This window comes from Megalobrama amblycephala, linkage group LG2, assembly GCF_018812025.1.
Source record: "Megalobrama amblycephala isolate DHTTF-2021 linkage group LG2, ASM1881202v1, whole genome shotgun sequence".
NCBI classification, from domain to species: Eukaryota; Metazoa; Chordata; class Actinopteri; order Cypriniformes; family Xenocyprididae; genus Megalobrama; species Megalobrama amblycephala.
Window position 1 is genome coordinate 2321136 of NC_063045.1, and position 14770 is coordinate 2335905.

A 14770-nucleotide genomic window follows, 5' to 3' on the forward strand; every position below is an offset into this window, starting at 1 on the left:
AACAAGAGGGCCCTGCGCGAATTTTCGCTTGGGCCCTAATAATAATCCTTAGAAGAACAAGAGGGCCCTGCGCGAATTTTCGCTTGGGCCCTAATAATCCTTAGAAGAACAAGAGGGCCCTGCGCGCTTAATTCGCTTGGGCCCTAATAATCCTTAGAAAAACAAGAGGGCCCTGCGCGAATTTTCGCTTGGGCCCTAAATATCAAACCTTTTATCCCATCAAAGTTTACTACTCTTAATGTAAATAAACCCAGCATCTAATAGCCGTCCAAACACAACCTTGATGTCTAGGCTAAAACCAGGCAAAATTTAGGCTGTCAGTGAACATTTAATAGAGCAAATGAAACCAGACACCTTGTAATCATTGTTGACTTTGTTTGCTTACATAATGGATTATGTAAGCAAATTTGGTCTATTAAATGTTCACTGACAGCCCAAATTTTGCCTGGTTTTAGCCTAGACCTTCTTCTTCTCTGTGATAATTAAGCTATTTTAGGAAATGAGCATGATAAAATGCCCATCTTGGATTGGAAGTCTGTCATTTCTTAAACAACTTTTTTCCTAGAACAGTCCCAGGTTATATATGCCATATTTATTCCTAATTGGACAAACGGACATTCTTAAACCTTTTCAGAAAAAAAAAATTGCTTTACAGGTAGAAAATCAAGAAAGAAGTTGTGTAAAATGCACAATTACATGTATTTTCAGTTTTTCTGTTGTGGAGTTTCTTTTCCCCAAAAATATACTTCAAGCTCTGTTGGTTTGTGTTTCAGGTGTTTCTGCTGCTGAAATAGATGAAATGAAGAGAAAGTCAGTGAAGGAGGGAGAATCTCTTACTTTAGATCCTGGTGTAATAAACAACCCAAATGATGTGATGATGTGGTATTTTAATGAGATTCGAATAGCTGAAATCACTGGAGATCAGAGTAAGATCTGTACAGATGTTCAGTGTGATGAGAGATTCAGAGACAGACTGAAGCTGGATCATCAGACTGGATCTCTGACCATCATGAACACCAGAACCACAGACTCTGGAGAATATGAAGTACTGATCAACAACAGAAGCCTTCGTCGTCGCCGCAGCATCAGCATCAGCAGTGTAAAGAGCTTCAGTGTTACTGTCATTGGTAAGAGTGTAATTTAGACATTCAGGGATTTGGTACCTTTACATTGGAATATAAAGAAAGAGGGTCTTGTTATATTTCTTTATTTTAGTTGCTCAATGACTTGCTCACTGACTTGCTTTTGACTTTACTGTAAGAAACTGTTCACCTTAAAACAGAATCAGATTTAGATTTACTCTCTCAGATCGTCTGTTATCTCAAAATGTTATAGATCAATCTGACAGATATATTCACACTAATGACTGTTTCTCTTTATCTGTTCCAGATTCAGGTCGTTCTTCAGGTGCTGCAGCAGGAATAAGTGTTGCTGTTCTGCTGCTGGTGTTTGTAGCTGCAGCTGCTGTTGCTGTGATTTACCGTCGCCGCAGGATCTCCAGAAATGGCAAGTATCACCTATAGAAAGTATGAGAGGAAAACATCTTTATTGTGCAAAATGAGTGTTTCATTATGTGTGTGATTTGTTTTTCAAAGCAGTCATGAGGGGAAAAGAACACACTGTTTTGTTTCTGTAGAAAGCTCCATCAACGAGGTAAGATACTGCTCTACTGTAGTTTGTCTTGGTAGTAACTATGAAATTACATCTTTCAGATCTGTTGATTTGACAAAAACTTCCTGATAAGAATTAAACATTTCAAACCTAATTCACAGATTAATGACAGATGTGCTCATTTCTGTAACTGTTTATTTTTGTCATTAACCTTCTGTGATTCATTGTTCTCTTACAGATCCTTAATGACAGGAAAAACAGAGGTCATAGAATCTGAGATGATCGCAACAGCTTCCGCAACATTATTCCCTTATCAATAATGAAGCACTTATCTTTGCCTATCCATGGGTTTCAAAGACGTCATTTCCGCTATGCCCACCGCCATATTTGTGTCCGAGATGGCAACTAACACAGCAGCGCTTCATTGTACTGATGGTCATCTTTAGCTTCAGCGTGAGTGCTCAAACAGCAACACAAAACATTTTCTACGATTGTGGCTGTCATATTAATAACATTTTAATTGTATACACTATTGTATTAAAATATTGTGAATTCTAGTTGCTGTGTTTCGGCGTATTGTTACGGGAAGAACGCATCCACAACAAGCTATTCTGACTGCATTACTTAGTTCAAGTTCATGCGTGCATTATTTTGTGCAAATATAAGTTGTAATATTATGTTTATCTTGTATAAATATATATGAATTGCCCTATATAGGATGTGTTCCGTTGAGTAAATTAACCTAGCAAAGCGCTTTAGTTGGTGTTAATTCAGCTCGCGTAGCTCAAACAGTAATGTTATCAAAATGAGATGATTTGAGGAAAAAAAGTTATTGTTCGTGATCCTTATTATTAATCAAACCATGTGTTAATGAAAATAATACAAGATCTATATAAGTGCTAGTTATTAAAAATAATGTTTTTGAAAAAATATGAAAGTTTTAATATTACAGTAGTAAACATTTGTAATAACTCAACGGAACATCCTATATAAGATAATTTAGATATGTATACAATATAAAAATATTACGCTGTTTGCACAAAATCACGCACAGATGAACTTGAACTAAGTAACGTAGGCAGATATTTATACTTCATAAATTTAATATTTACGAGTTTTAACTGCACAAAAGGATGCAAATGCACAAGTGAAGCTTGAACTGAGTTATCAATGTTTAAAGGTGCCCTAGAATGTTTTTTCACAAGATGTAATACAAGTCTAAGGTGTCCCCTGAATGTGTCTGTGAAGTTTCAGCTCAAAATACCCCATAGATTTTTTTTTATTCATTTTTTTAACTGCCTATTTTGGGGCATAATTAACTATGCTCCGATTCAGCGCGCGTCCCCTCTAAATCTCACGCTCCCTGCCCCCCGAGCTCTCAACTCTATAATACATTGCATAAACAAAGTTCACACAGCTAATATAACCCTCAAAATGGATCTTACAAAGTGTTCGTCATGCAGCATATCAGATCATGTAAGTATGGTATTTATGTGAATGTTTATATTTGATTCTGAATGAGTTTGATAGTGCTCCGTGGCTAAAGCTAACATTACACACTGTTGGAGAGATTTATAAAGAATGAAGTTGTGTTTATGAATTATACAGACTGCAAGGGTTTTAAAATGAAAATAGCGATGGCTCTTGTCTCCGTGAATACAGTAATAAACAATGGTAACTTTAACCACATTTAACAGTACATTAGCAACATGCTAACAAAACATTTAGAAAGACAATTTACAAATATCACTAAAAATATCATGTTATCATGGATCATGTCAGTTATTATTGCTCCATCTGCCATTTTTTACTATTGTCCTTGATTGCTTACCTAGTCTGATGATTCAGCTGTGCACATCCAGACGTTCTGCCCTTGTCTAATGCCTTGAACATGGGCTGGCATATGCAAATATTGGGGGCGTACATATTAATGATCCCGACTGTTACGTCACAGTCGGTGTTATGTTGAGATTCGCCTGTTCTTTTAAACAAATGAGATTTATATAAGAAGGAGGAAACAATGGAGTTTGAGACTCACTGTATGTCATTTCCATGTACTGAACTCTTGTTATTCAACTATGCCAAGGTAAATTCAATTTTCAATTCTAGGGCACCTTTAACTCCAGTAGACGCGTTCTTCCCACAACAACATGTTGAAGAAACAACACAGAAAATTCACAACGTTTTATTACAATAGTGTTCTCGTTATAATGTTATGTAAATGACAGTCCCAGCAGTTATTAATGTTGTGCGTTGCTGTTTGGCTGCCAGTGGTGTGGTCCCTTCTGATTGAAGCCAACAATTCCGCTGATCTAACTCCTACGGGATCGAATAAAATTGTAGTTCGGGGTTTCTCTGACGACTTTTGAAACGGCTAACAGCACCACATATCCCAGATATATTGTAAACTTGTTGTGAACCTTCTGAGAGTGTTTCGTTGGCCCTCCTCTTGTAGTTGTAGCTGCTGTCACCATAGACTTAAACAGGTCGTGCAGCTGTGACCGGACACAAATATGGCAGCGATAAAATACAGTGACGTCACATGAAACCCATGGATACTGTAGACAGATAATATTAACTGTGATGCTCATATTTTCTAGCTGGGAGTTAAAGGATTTGTTCACTAAAATTTCCTCACCCCCATGTCATCCAAGATGTTCATGTCCTTCTTTCTTCAGTTGAAAAGAAATTAAGGTTTTTGATGAAAACATTCCAGCTGCACCGAAACTAATTTTGACCTTCAACTGTCTGGGCTCCATTGAAGTCCACTATATGGAGAAAAATCCTGGAATGTTTTCATCAAAAACCTTAATTTCTTTTCAACTGAAGAAAAAAGGACATGAACATTTTGGATGACATGGGGGTGAGTAAATTATCAGGAAATTTTATTTAAAAGTTGACTAATCCTTTAATTTATAATTTTATCATAAAGCAAGGATATTTCAAGGATATTATGAATAAGCTTATTGATCTGATTTTTTGATAGTACAAACAAAAAAGTACTTTATAAGAGTACTTATAATCCTGTAATACATTTAATATTTTAGCCTATGCTTTTACGCAGAGCAATTGTGTGATTTCACTGTTTGTAGCATCAAGACAGCAAGAAAATGTCACTGTTTAGAACATTAATTGTTCTTCAGATGTTGACATCAATTTCCAGTCTTTGAGAAAAGAAAAGAGCTATAATATCTGTAATGTTTATCAACAACTTTGAAACTTATTTGGCAGCACAGATTCTGGAAGTTAAAATCTTATTTATTTTCTCCATAGGGATTTTTTTTAATGATTCTTTATAAACCTTTCAGACAGACTTGATGTGATATCTATAGTTAAATATACAATATGTAATATTTTTGCAGTAAAATATCCAAAAACCACTAGGCCAGTGTTATATATTTTGTTCACTTGAGTACTTACAATAATAACAAATAAATAGGTAAAATACTTCCAGAACGAAGGCTGCTAAAAATGGGTCTGTCACTGTTCTCTGTTGCACTTTATTGCACTATTTCTCATTAGCTTTTTTTATGACGTGTATATTTTCACAGTTTTTGGTTTTAAATAAACTGATACTAAAAAAAATGTTTCTAATCAAGTGCAATTATTCATACAAGTAATAGTTTATTTTTATTTTGATACCCCTTCAATTAAAATTGAGGCTTATACATGATTTATAGATGTATATCGGTTTGGTAGGTAATATTCAATTTTCAGTTAAATTCTAGTGATTTATTGGCGTGACAAATATTTTTACATTTGTATTTGTGAGGATGCTGCATATGAAACAAACTGAAAAAAAGCAAGAACAAATTAAGTAAAAATATGAAAACTGTAATTAACAAACAAATGTAAAATGGAAGGCATTAAAGAATAAAATGAAATATTGCAGAATATTCATAATTTTGGCCAGCAGATGGCCCTAATACACCAGATTCTGGTAATGAACTTCAAACAATCCAGTTCAGAGGAAAGAATTAGTAAGCAAAGCCTCTTTTCACCATCACTTAACAATTAGACCACGTATATTTTCATTTTTACTGATTAAAACTCCAATATATGCCACAATGTTTAATGAGTTCTATTTTCTTTAATTAAGCTCTTGTAGATCTGACGTCATTGACCAGAAGAACAGCAGCAGCAGCTGCAGCCACGCCCATCAGAGCAGTGACGACCAATCGGAGCACAGTTTCAACAGAATCACAACAAGGGGCGTGGACTTCTGAAAAAAACAAAAACAAATAAGCAATAATAAAACATAGTTTTCAACAAGATGACTTTAGTTGTGACAAACTCAAAATTAAAATAAAAAAGCCAAAAAGACTCCTTTTGTGCTTCACATAAGAAAAATAAAACCTGTTAGGAAAGTCATGACTATATGCTGACACAAGCTCATTCATCATCTCTGGCATCTTAAGTTGTAAGCCTCGATAAATCAATTAATTAATTCAGTGTATAAATGCAAATAATATCAGCGCTGCGTACCTGCACATGTGTGACAGAGGTGAGTGATGTCCAGATGTTGAGTCTGGTTGCTGATGGGATTGTTCAGCACACAGCTGTAGGTGTTTTTATCCTGATATTCCACCTCCAGAGGTAGAGAGAGACTGATGCTGAGATCAGACACACTGATGCTGGACAATAAACTGTTTCCTTTGTACCAGGAGAGAGTCACATGACTCACATTCACAGCTGAACACACCAATGAACAATTTGATGATGATGATGATGATGAAGAACATTGTGAAGAGTTACTGCTGATGACAGGAACAGGCAGACGAGCTGAAAAACATCAGAGAATAAACAAATCTGGATAAATCTAATGTGTTTAGTGTGATCACAGTGAGTGTTTCTGTGACCTCAAATTATAAAATTTCAGTATGTGAAAAATAAAATATACAGTATGTGATGTGCAGGACAAATGATGTCTGTTTACCATAGACAGAAACACTGAATGTTTTTGTTGTCAGTTTCGCTCCTCTTATCTCTAGTTTATAAACTCCAGCATGTTCAGTTCTGGTGTTTGTGATGGTCAGAGATCCAGTTTGATGATCCAGCTTCAGTCTGTCTCTGAATCTTCCATAAGGACCATCATATGTGGAGAAGATTCCAGCAGCTCTATTGATTTCAGCTATCAGAGACTTTTCAGCTCCATATTTCCACAGTATCTTGTCATCTTGTATTTCAGTAATATCAGTGTATAAAGTGACAGAATCTCCCTCCATCACTGACACTGAATCACCAAACACACCTGATGAACAAACAGAGTTTATACAGATTAAGGTTATTATTGTTTATAAAGTCTGAAATCAGCTGTAGTTGGTAACCTTTAAATATGAATTGAAGAACAGCAGCAGAGTCACAAAAGAGTCTACTGATGAAGGAACAGATGAGCTGGAAAACATCAGAGGAATAATGATCTGATGGGAATAAAGTGTTTATTTCAAAATCAGTCAGTCAGTGCATACAGACAACGTCTTCGAACATCAGGGGCCGTATTCACAAAACATTTTATCTTACCACTAAGAGTTCTCCTAAATAGCAGTAAAAGTTCTTAGCTAAGAGTTTTCTCTTAAAACCTATTCACAAAGCTGCTGAGACAAACTTTTACTAAGGAATAGACTTAAGTCTTAAGCTAAGAGTAAGGGCGGGGTTGACCTCGTTGCTATGGAGTAAACACACAGTGATTGGCTGATGGGGGAGGAGTCAGTGATTTAATCATAGAAATATTGTAGAATGAGGTGTCATGTTTCCATATTAAAATAAAGGTTTAAAAATAAAAATTTTGCCCTATTCAAAATATAATGTTGTGTGTGTGTGTGTGTGTTTTTTTTTTTTTTTTTTTTACTCTATTCGATCATTTGTAAGTGTGAACTAATGAAAACCACTGGCACAGGTAATCAGACAATCTTTATTTATTTGTTAAAGTTTTTTTTTTTGGCGTCTCATCGTAGATTAAAATCTATAAATCAAAATCTATTGCATTTATGAAGAAAAGGTTCAGCACCTAAGGCTCTGTCGCTATTGCCTCAATGGTGTTCAGTGTCTTTGGGTGGATTAGGACTGTTTGTGATTTGGTCTTACCCACATAGAAGGCAACGTTCTCAGGACCTTACGCAATGTTCCCTAAAAGTTCTCAAAAGGTGATGAAATTTCTGAACCTTTACAGAACATTCGGGACATTCCTAAAACGTCCTCTTTTGGTAATGAAAGTGCTGCAGTTCAAGGTTCCTTATATGACTTTAGGGGGACGTTCCATTTTGGTTATTTTATGGTCATGCAAGAACGTTACAAAGAGGACATTTGGGAAGTTAACAGAACGTGGTGGACCTTCAGGGAACATTCAGGACGTTCTGGGAATGTTTAGGGGACTATCACTATAGGACATTCTGATAACTTCCCAAATGTCCTCTTTGTAACGTTCTTGCGCGACCATAAAATAACCAAAATAGAACGTTCCCCTAAACTCACATCGGGAACGTTATTAGATGACCAACAGAAGACCATGTAGCAACGTTCAGTTTAATGTCCTAAATATCCTCATTGTAATGTTCTTATGTGACCATAAAATAAACCAAATTGGAACGTCCCCCTAAAATTATATAAGGAACCTTGAACTGCAGCTCTTTCATTACCAAAAGAGGACGTTTTATGTCCCAAATGTTCTGTAAAATTTCTGAATTTTCGTCACTTTTAGACAAAGTTGCACAAGAACTTCGCCTTCTGTGTGTGTGTTTTATAGAAAATAATAAAGTTTGAAGTCACCGTTATAGAGGAGAGCGTTTGCTTTAGATGGGCTCTTGATTTTTGCTGTTTAATTATTAGACTTTCTTTGGCTGCTTTAACTTTTCAAAACACATTTGTTATAGCAAAAGATGTAGGAGAAAGTCAGGTCAGATGAATTTGGATGTTTAGTGCTGATGATTCACTGGTCTTCTCCAGAGTCTAAACTATGAGTGTGTTAAATGTCAGTTTTGCATCAACTTTTTTTCTCTCCTTTTTTATTAGTTTTTTTTTTTTTTTTTTTATATTTTATACAGAGTTTTGAGCAGTGTCTTTTAGACTCACACAGAAATCATGAATCAGCATATGATCCTCAACAATGGTGACACTAAAAAAATCTTTTTTTGTGACTTTAGTAGCTTGTTTTGTGATTTTCAGTTAATCTGTTTATCTGAAAATTTTGTCACCATTGTTGAGGATCATACGCAGAATCTTGATGTCTGTGTGAATCTACATGATGCTGTCTGAATAATTTCTGCATAAGGATAAAAACTTTTAAAGAAGGACAGGATCTTATGCATTATCATATATCTACATAAAAGAAAACACAATATTCAAAGATCAGGGAATAAGGTCACTGTATGATGATCAAATCAACAACAATGACTAAGCATCCAAACCCAATTCATCATATTTATTTTCTCACAATTTTTTATAATAACAAATGCTTTAGAGAAAAACAGTTACAACAATTGGAGAAAAAATAAAGTCAAATTGTCAAGAGTCAGGACCCCAACTAAAGCAAGCGCTTACCTCCGTAACGGTGATATCTATAAATTTTGATAAAACATCAACACCTCATTAAGAAGATTTGTATGAAAGAAACAAAGTCAGAGTGGTTTGTAATAACTGAAGATGCAGATATCTAGAGAGATCAGGGCCCGTATCCCTAAAGAATTTTTGTGCAAAAAGTGGCTCCTAGCGGCCAAATTCTAAGAAAATTCTCAGAGTCATGACGTTTTCTTAGAATTTCCCCTAAAAGTGACACGAAAATCCCAGTTAATATAAAAGCTATTCCTAAAGATTCCTAGCGCTTAAAAGGGCTCCTAAGGCGAGATCTGCTAAGAGCAGGGAAGAGAACTTTTAGTGGCTTAGGAGTTCCCCTAAGCAGCTGCACAAAATGGCCAACAGAGGAGGCAGGAGAGATGTCCTGCAAACACTGGATGACAGGGAATTATTGAGACGCTACAGATTGGATCGTGCAGGAATCATGTTTGTGGTGGATCTCCTTAGAGATGCAATTACTTCACCAACTGGGCCAGCAACAAACCTTGCTCCTCAGTCCAGTTCGGCTTGCGATTCCTTTTTTTCCTTTGTTTGTAGGATATTTGTTAACAAGCCTTCATAAATAGACCAGCCAGCAATCACAGACATTGATAAAAGCTGAGCCGTGTTACCCTCGTTAAGACCACACTGAGTTGTAACGTTGTAATTTCTACTTCATTAAGGACAGCCCCTTGAGATAGACCATCTTGTTTTCAATGGGGTCCATATGGGAGTGAAAGTACAAAATATGCCAGCTAGGATATTAATCTGAGCAAATAAGACAGGAATCGTTATTTGAACAGGGTGTAATGAGCTTTCACATATTTTAGATTCTAATGTTAGGCTATAACCCCTACAGCTTACTATTCATTTTCCAGATATTTTCTTGAATGTGAAATATTATTTACAATTACAGTCTGCATAAGATTAGAGTGTATAATTATGTTTATTGATTTGAGGGTACAACCTTTGCTCATTATCACCAAAAGTTCATTTTCATCAAACTTGTAGGATCAACCAATCACGGCTTTTGAAATGATGACTCATACCTAGCAACGGGGTCAACCACACCTCCTCACTAAGATAGGATTTTCCATCCATTCCTTTCTCAGAGTTCACTGAAAATGTTCTGGAATCACTTCTAAGCTAAAACTCCTGGCAAGGAATTTTTAGGTTAAGTTAGGAGCTCTCTGAGAGGATTCTCAAAATCTTTAGGGATACGGGCCCAGGGGCCGTATTCACAAAACATCTTAAGGCTAAAAGTAGCTCCTAAATTGCCGATTTAGGAGAAACTCTTAAAAATAATGGGCGTGTCAAATTTTTGCTCTAAGAGTATTTCACAAAGCATTTTAGCGCTAAAACTAGCTCCTAAGTCTGTGAAACGTCAGGAGTAGTCAAGAGGACTCCTAAGTCACTAAGACCAAATCACAAACAGTCCTAATCCACACAAAGACACTGAACACCATTGAGACAATAGCGACAGAGCCTTACCTGCTGAACCTTTTCTTCATAAATGCAATAAAATGCAATGCAATAAAAAAAAAAATTGATTGATAGATTTGAATCTATGATGAGACGCCAAAAAATTAATCTTTAACAAATAAATAAAGTCTGATTACCTGTGGCAGTGGTTTTCATGGGTTCACACTTACAAATAATTTAATAGAGTAAAAAAAAATAAAAAATTTGGCTCCTTTATGGCAACAATATGGCAACATTTTATTTTGACTGTGGGAACATTTTTATTAAAAAAACATTTATTTGAATAGGGCAACATTTGTATTTTATAACCTTTATTTTAATATGGAAACATGACACCTCATTCTACAATATTTCTGTGATTAAATCACTGACTCCTCCCCCATCAGCCAATCACTGTGTGTTTACTCCATAGCAATGAGGTCAACCCCGCCCTTACTCTTAGCTTAAGACTTCAGTCTATTCCTTAGTAAAAGTTTGTCTCAGCAGCTTTGTGAATAGGTTTTTAAGAGAAAACTCTTAGCTAAAAACTTTTACTGCTATTTAGGAGAACTCTTAGTGGTAAGATAAAATGTTTTGTGAATACAGCCCCTGTTATTGTTTAATGTTGTTTGTGTTATCTGTTTTTTATGTGTCACCATTGTGCTGAAGGGTAGCTCCTGTGCTTCAGTCAGTGATGATCCAGAAACACTTATGTTCTGCTGCATGTTGCTTTATTTAAAGGTGCCCTTGATTCAAAAATTGAATTTACCCTGGCATAGTTAAATAACAAGAGTTCAGTACATGGAAAAGACATACAGTGAGTCTCAAACCCCATTGTTTCCTCCTTCTTATATAAATCTCATTTGTTTAAACGACCTCCGAAGAACAAGCGAATCTCAACATAACACCGACTGTTACGTAACAGTCGGGGTGTACGCCCCAATATTTGCATAATGCCAGCCCACGTTCCCAACATTATAAAAGGCATTACACAAGGGCAGCCAGTTAACGTCTGGAGCTGCACACAGCCGAATCATCAGACTAGGTAAGCAAGAACAACAGCGAAAAATGGCAGATGGAGCAATAATAACTGACATGATCCATGATATCATGATATTTTTAGTGATATTTGTAAATTGTCTTTCTAAATGTTTCGTTGTTGCTAATGTACTGTTAAATGTGGTTAAAGTTACCATCGTTTCTTACTGTATTCACGGAGACAAGAGCCGTCGCTATTTTCATTTTTAAACACTTGCAGTCTGTATAATGCATAAACACAACTTCATTCTTTATAAATCTCTCCAACAGTGTAGCATTAGCCGTTAGCCACGGAGCCCAGCCTCAGATTCACTCAGAATAAAACTTTTAACATCAAAATAAATACTTTACTCACATAATTCGAAGCATGCATACAGCATGCATGACGAACATCTTGTAAAGATCCATTAGAGGGTTATATTAGCTGTGTGAACTTTGTAAATGCGCTGTAATATAGTCGACAGCTCGTGTGGCAGGAAGCTCGCGTCTTAAAGGGGCGGCGTCGAGTGTAAATCAGTGCATTGTTAATGATGCCCCAAAATAGGCAGTTAAAAAAATTAATTAAAAAAAATCTACGGGGTATTTTGAGCTGAAACTTCACAGACACATTCAGGGGACACCTTAGACTTATATTACATCTTTTAAAAAAAAGTTCTAGGGCACCTTTAAAGACAGTAACTGTGTAGTTGCTGATGCAGTGATACAGCAGTTACATTAGTTCATGTGTGTGTTTTTGTCAGCTAATGACTTAATGCAAGAGATTTGCAATTTAAAGAAAAGGTTTCATAATATTAATCCAGGAAATACCTGTAAAAAGCTTTAAGTGAAAATAGTTTTTGTTTGAACAGCCACTTTTATTAGTCAAGTTTTTGACAAGGGCAGCGGGGACGTTCTGAGAACATTTCCAAATAAAGTATGGTTCCCTAAACGTTCAGAGAATGTCTTGAATGTTCCCTGAAGGTCCACCAAATAACGTCCCCCAAACCTTAAAAGAACTCCACATCGTGACCGTCTGTGAACATAATGGGAACGTTACTCAACACCAGTGGGGACGTTCTGAGAATGTTCTGGGAACGTAAAATTTCTAGCGGGGTAGTGACTTAGGAGTCCTCTTGACTACTCCTAATGTTTCACAGATTTAGGAGCTAGTTTTAGTGCTAAAATGCTTTGTGAAATACTCTTAGAGCAAAAATTTAGGAGTCCTAAAATTAGGACTGACACGCCCATTATTTTTAAGAGTTTCTCCTAAATCGCCAAGTTAGGAGCTACTTTTAGCCTTAAGATGTTTTGTGAATACGGCCCCAGGACTGCCACCACTAGGAGACATTATATGCGCAGTAAGTGATTTTTAAAACATGTTCACCACATGTACTGGTCATATAATTAGAATATCATGAAAAACTTTCACTTATTCTAGATTCCCTAAACGTAAAGTAAAACATTTCAAAAGTTTTTTTTTTTTTTTTTTTTTTTAATTTGTTGATTAGAGCGTACAGCTAATGAAAGTCCAATATCCAGTATCTCAAAATATTAGAATATTTACATTTGAGTTTCATTAAATGACGATCCCTACAGTATAAATTCCGGGTATCTCTTGTTCTTTGAAACCACACTAATGGTTGACTGCTGACTTGGCAATGGTCCAGGAGACAATCATTGACACCCTCCACAAAGAGAGTAAGTCACAGATGGTCATTACTGAATGTGGTGGCTGTTTACAGAGTGATGTATCAAAGCATATTAAATGCATAGTTGACTGGAAGGAAGAAATTGGGTAGGCAAAGGTGCACAAGCAACAGGGATGACCTCAAGCTTGAGAATACTGTCAACTTCAAGTAAAGCCGATTCAGACACTTGGGAGAGCTTCATAATGAGTCAAATGAAGCTGGAGTCAGCGCATCAAGAGTCACCACACTCAGACATCTTCAGGAAAAGGACTACCAAGCCACTACTGAAACAGAAACAATGTCAGAAGCATCTTACCTGGGCTAAGGAGAAAAAGAACTGGACAGTGAACAGTGGTCGAAAGTCCTCTTTTTTCAGATAAAAGTAAATTTTCCATTTCATGTTGAAATCATGGTCCCAGAGTCTGAAGGAAGACTGGAGAGGCACATAATCCAAGCTGCTTGAAGTCTAGTGGGAAGTTTCTGAAGTTAGTAATGATTTGGGGGGCCGTGACATCTGCTGGTGTTGGTCCATTGTGTTTTATCAAATGCAAAGTCAATGCAGCCATCTTCCAGGAGATTTTGGAGCACTTTATGCTTCCATCTGCTGACAAGCTTTATGGAGATGCTGATTTCCTTTTCCAGCAGGACTTTAGCACCTGCCCACAGTGCAAAAACCACTTCCAAGTGGTTTGCTGACCATGATATTACTGTGCTTTATTGGCCAGCCAACATGCCTGACCCCTGAATCTATGGGATATTTCAAGAGAAAGATGAGAAACAGTCGATCCAACAATATACAGATGATCTGAAGGCTCAATAGTGCCTCAGCAGTGCCACAGGCTGATCACTTCCATGCCACACTTCACTGATGCTGTAATTTGTGCTAGGAGCAAGTCATTTGCTGTAATATGTGCTACGACCAAGTATTGAGTGCACAAATGAACATACTTTAAATAACTTGAACTTTTCTGTTTTGAAAATCCATTTTTTGATTGATTTTTAGGAAATATTCTAATATTTTGAGATACTGGATTTTGGACTTTCATGAGCTGTACGCTCTAATCATCAAAAAAAAAAAACTTTTGAAATGTTTTACTTTACATGTAGGGAATCTAGAATATATGAAAGTTTTATTTTTAAAAATAATTTACAATAAAAAAAATGAACTTTTTGATGATATTCTAATTATATGACCAGCATCTCTACCCAGCCAGCAGAGCCATGTGGGGCCCAAATGGGTTTGACCTGGGCTATCTAACTGGGACCCAGCCAGTTTTGCACCCAGTTTCCATGTAGGCCCCACATGGATTTGCCCAGATGAAATGAACACTGCTTAGTGTGCACACTACAGGCTGTTTAATGTAACACTTAATCAGTGTTGGAGGTAATGAGATAATTAAGTGATTGAATAATGATTTTGTATTAGTGAAGAACACCTGCTGTTA

The 14770-nt window shown here is 36.3% G+C and overlaps 2 protein-coding genes across 6 annotated transcripts in view; one reads left to right on the forward strand and one right to left on the reverse strand.

The window, feature by feature from the left end:
• Positions 1 to 5988, forward strand: part of LOC125263156 — a 32748-nt gene extending 26760 nt beyond the window's left edge. The window contains exons 4-7 of one of the 4 annotated variants that reach the window (XM_048182068.1): positions 774 to 1127; positions 1390 to 1506; positions 1596 to 1653; positions 5711 to 5988. In XM_048182068.1, the coding sequence (XP_048038025.1) occupies positions 774 to 1127; positions 1390 to 1506; positions 1596 to 1636 (512 nt within the window). In that variant the 3' untranslated portion in view covers positions 1637 to 1653; positions 5711 to 5988. Of the gene's footprint in view, positions 1 to 773; positions 1128 to 1389; positions 1507 to 1595; positions 1654 to 1849; positions 2169 to 5710 lie in introns of those variants that run through there. The other 3 variants (XM_048182070.1, XM_048182067.1, XM_048182069.1) reach the window with 3 other exon arrangements.
• The window catches only part of LOC125263159 (SLAM family member 5-like), a 49282-nt gene continuing 39761 nt past the window's right edge, over positions 5250 to 14770 (reverse strand). For both annotated transcript variants that reach the window (XM_048182072.1, XM_048182073.1), the window contains exons 2-4: positions 6548 to 6862; positions 6097 to 6393; positions 5250 to 5833 (exon numbers count right to left, since the gene is read on the reverse strand). In XM_048182072.1, coding sequence (XP_048038029.1) covers positions 5706 to 5833; positions 6097 to 6393; positions 6548 to 6862 — 740 coding nt within the window. In that variant the 3' untranslated portion in view covers positions 5250 to 5705. The remainder of the gene's footprint in view (positions 5834 to 6096; positions 6394 to 6547; positions 6863 to 14770) is intronic.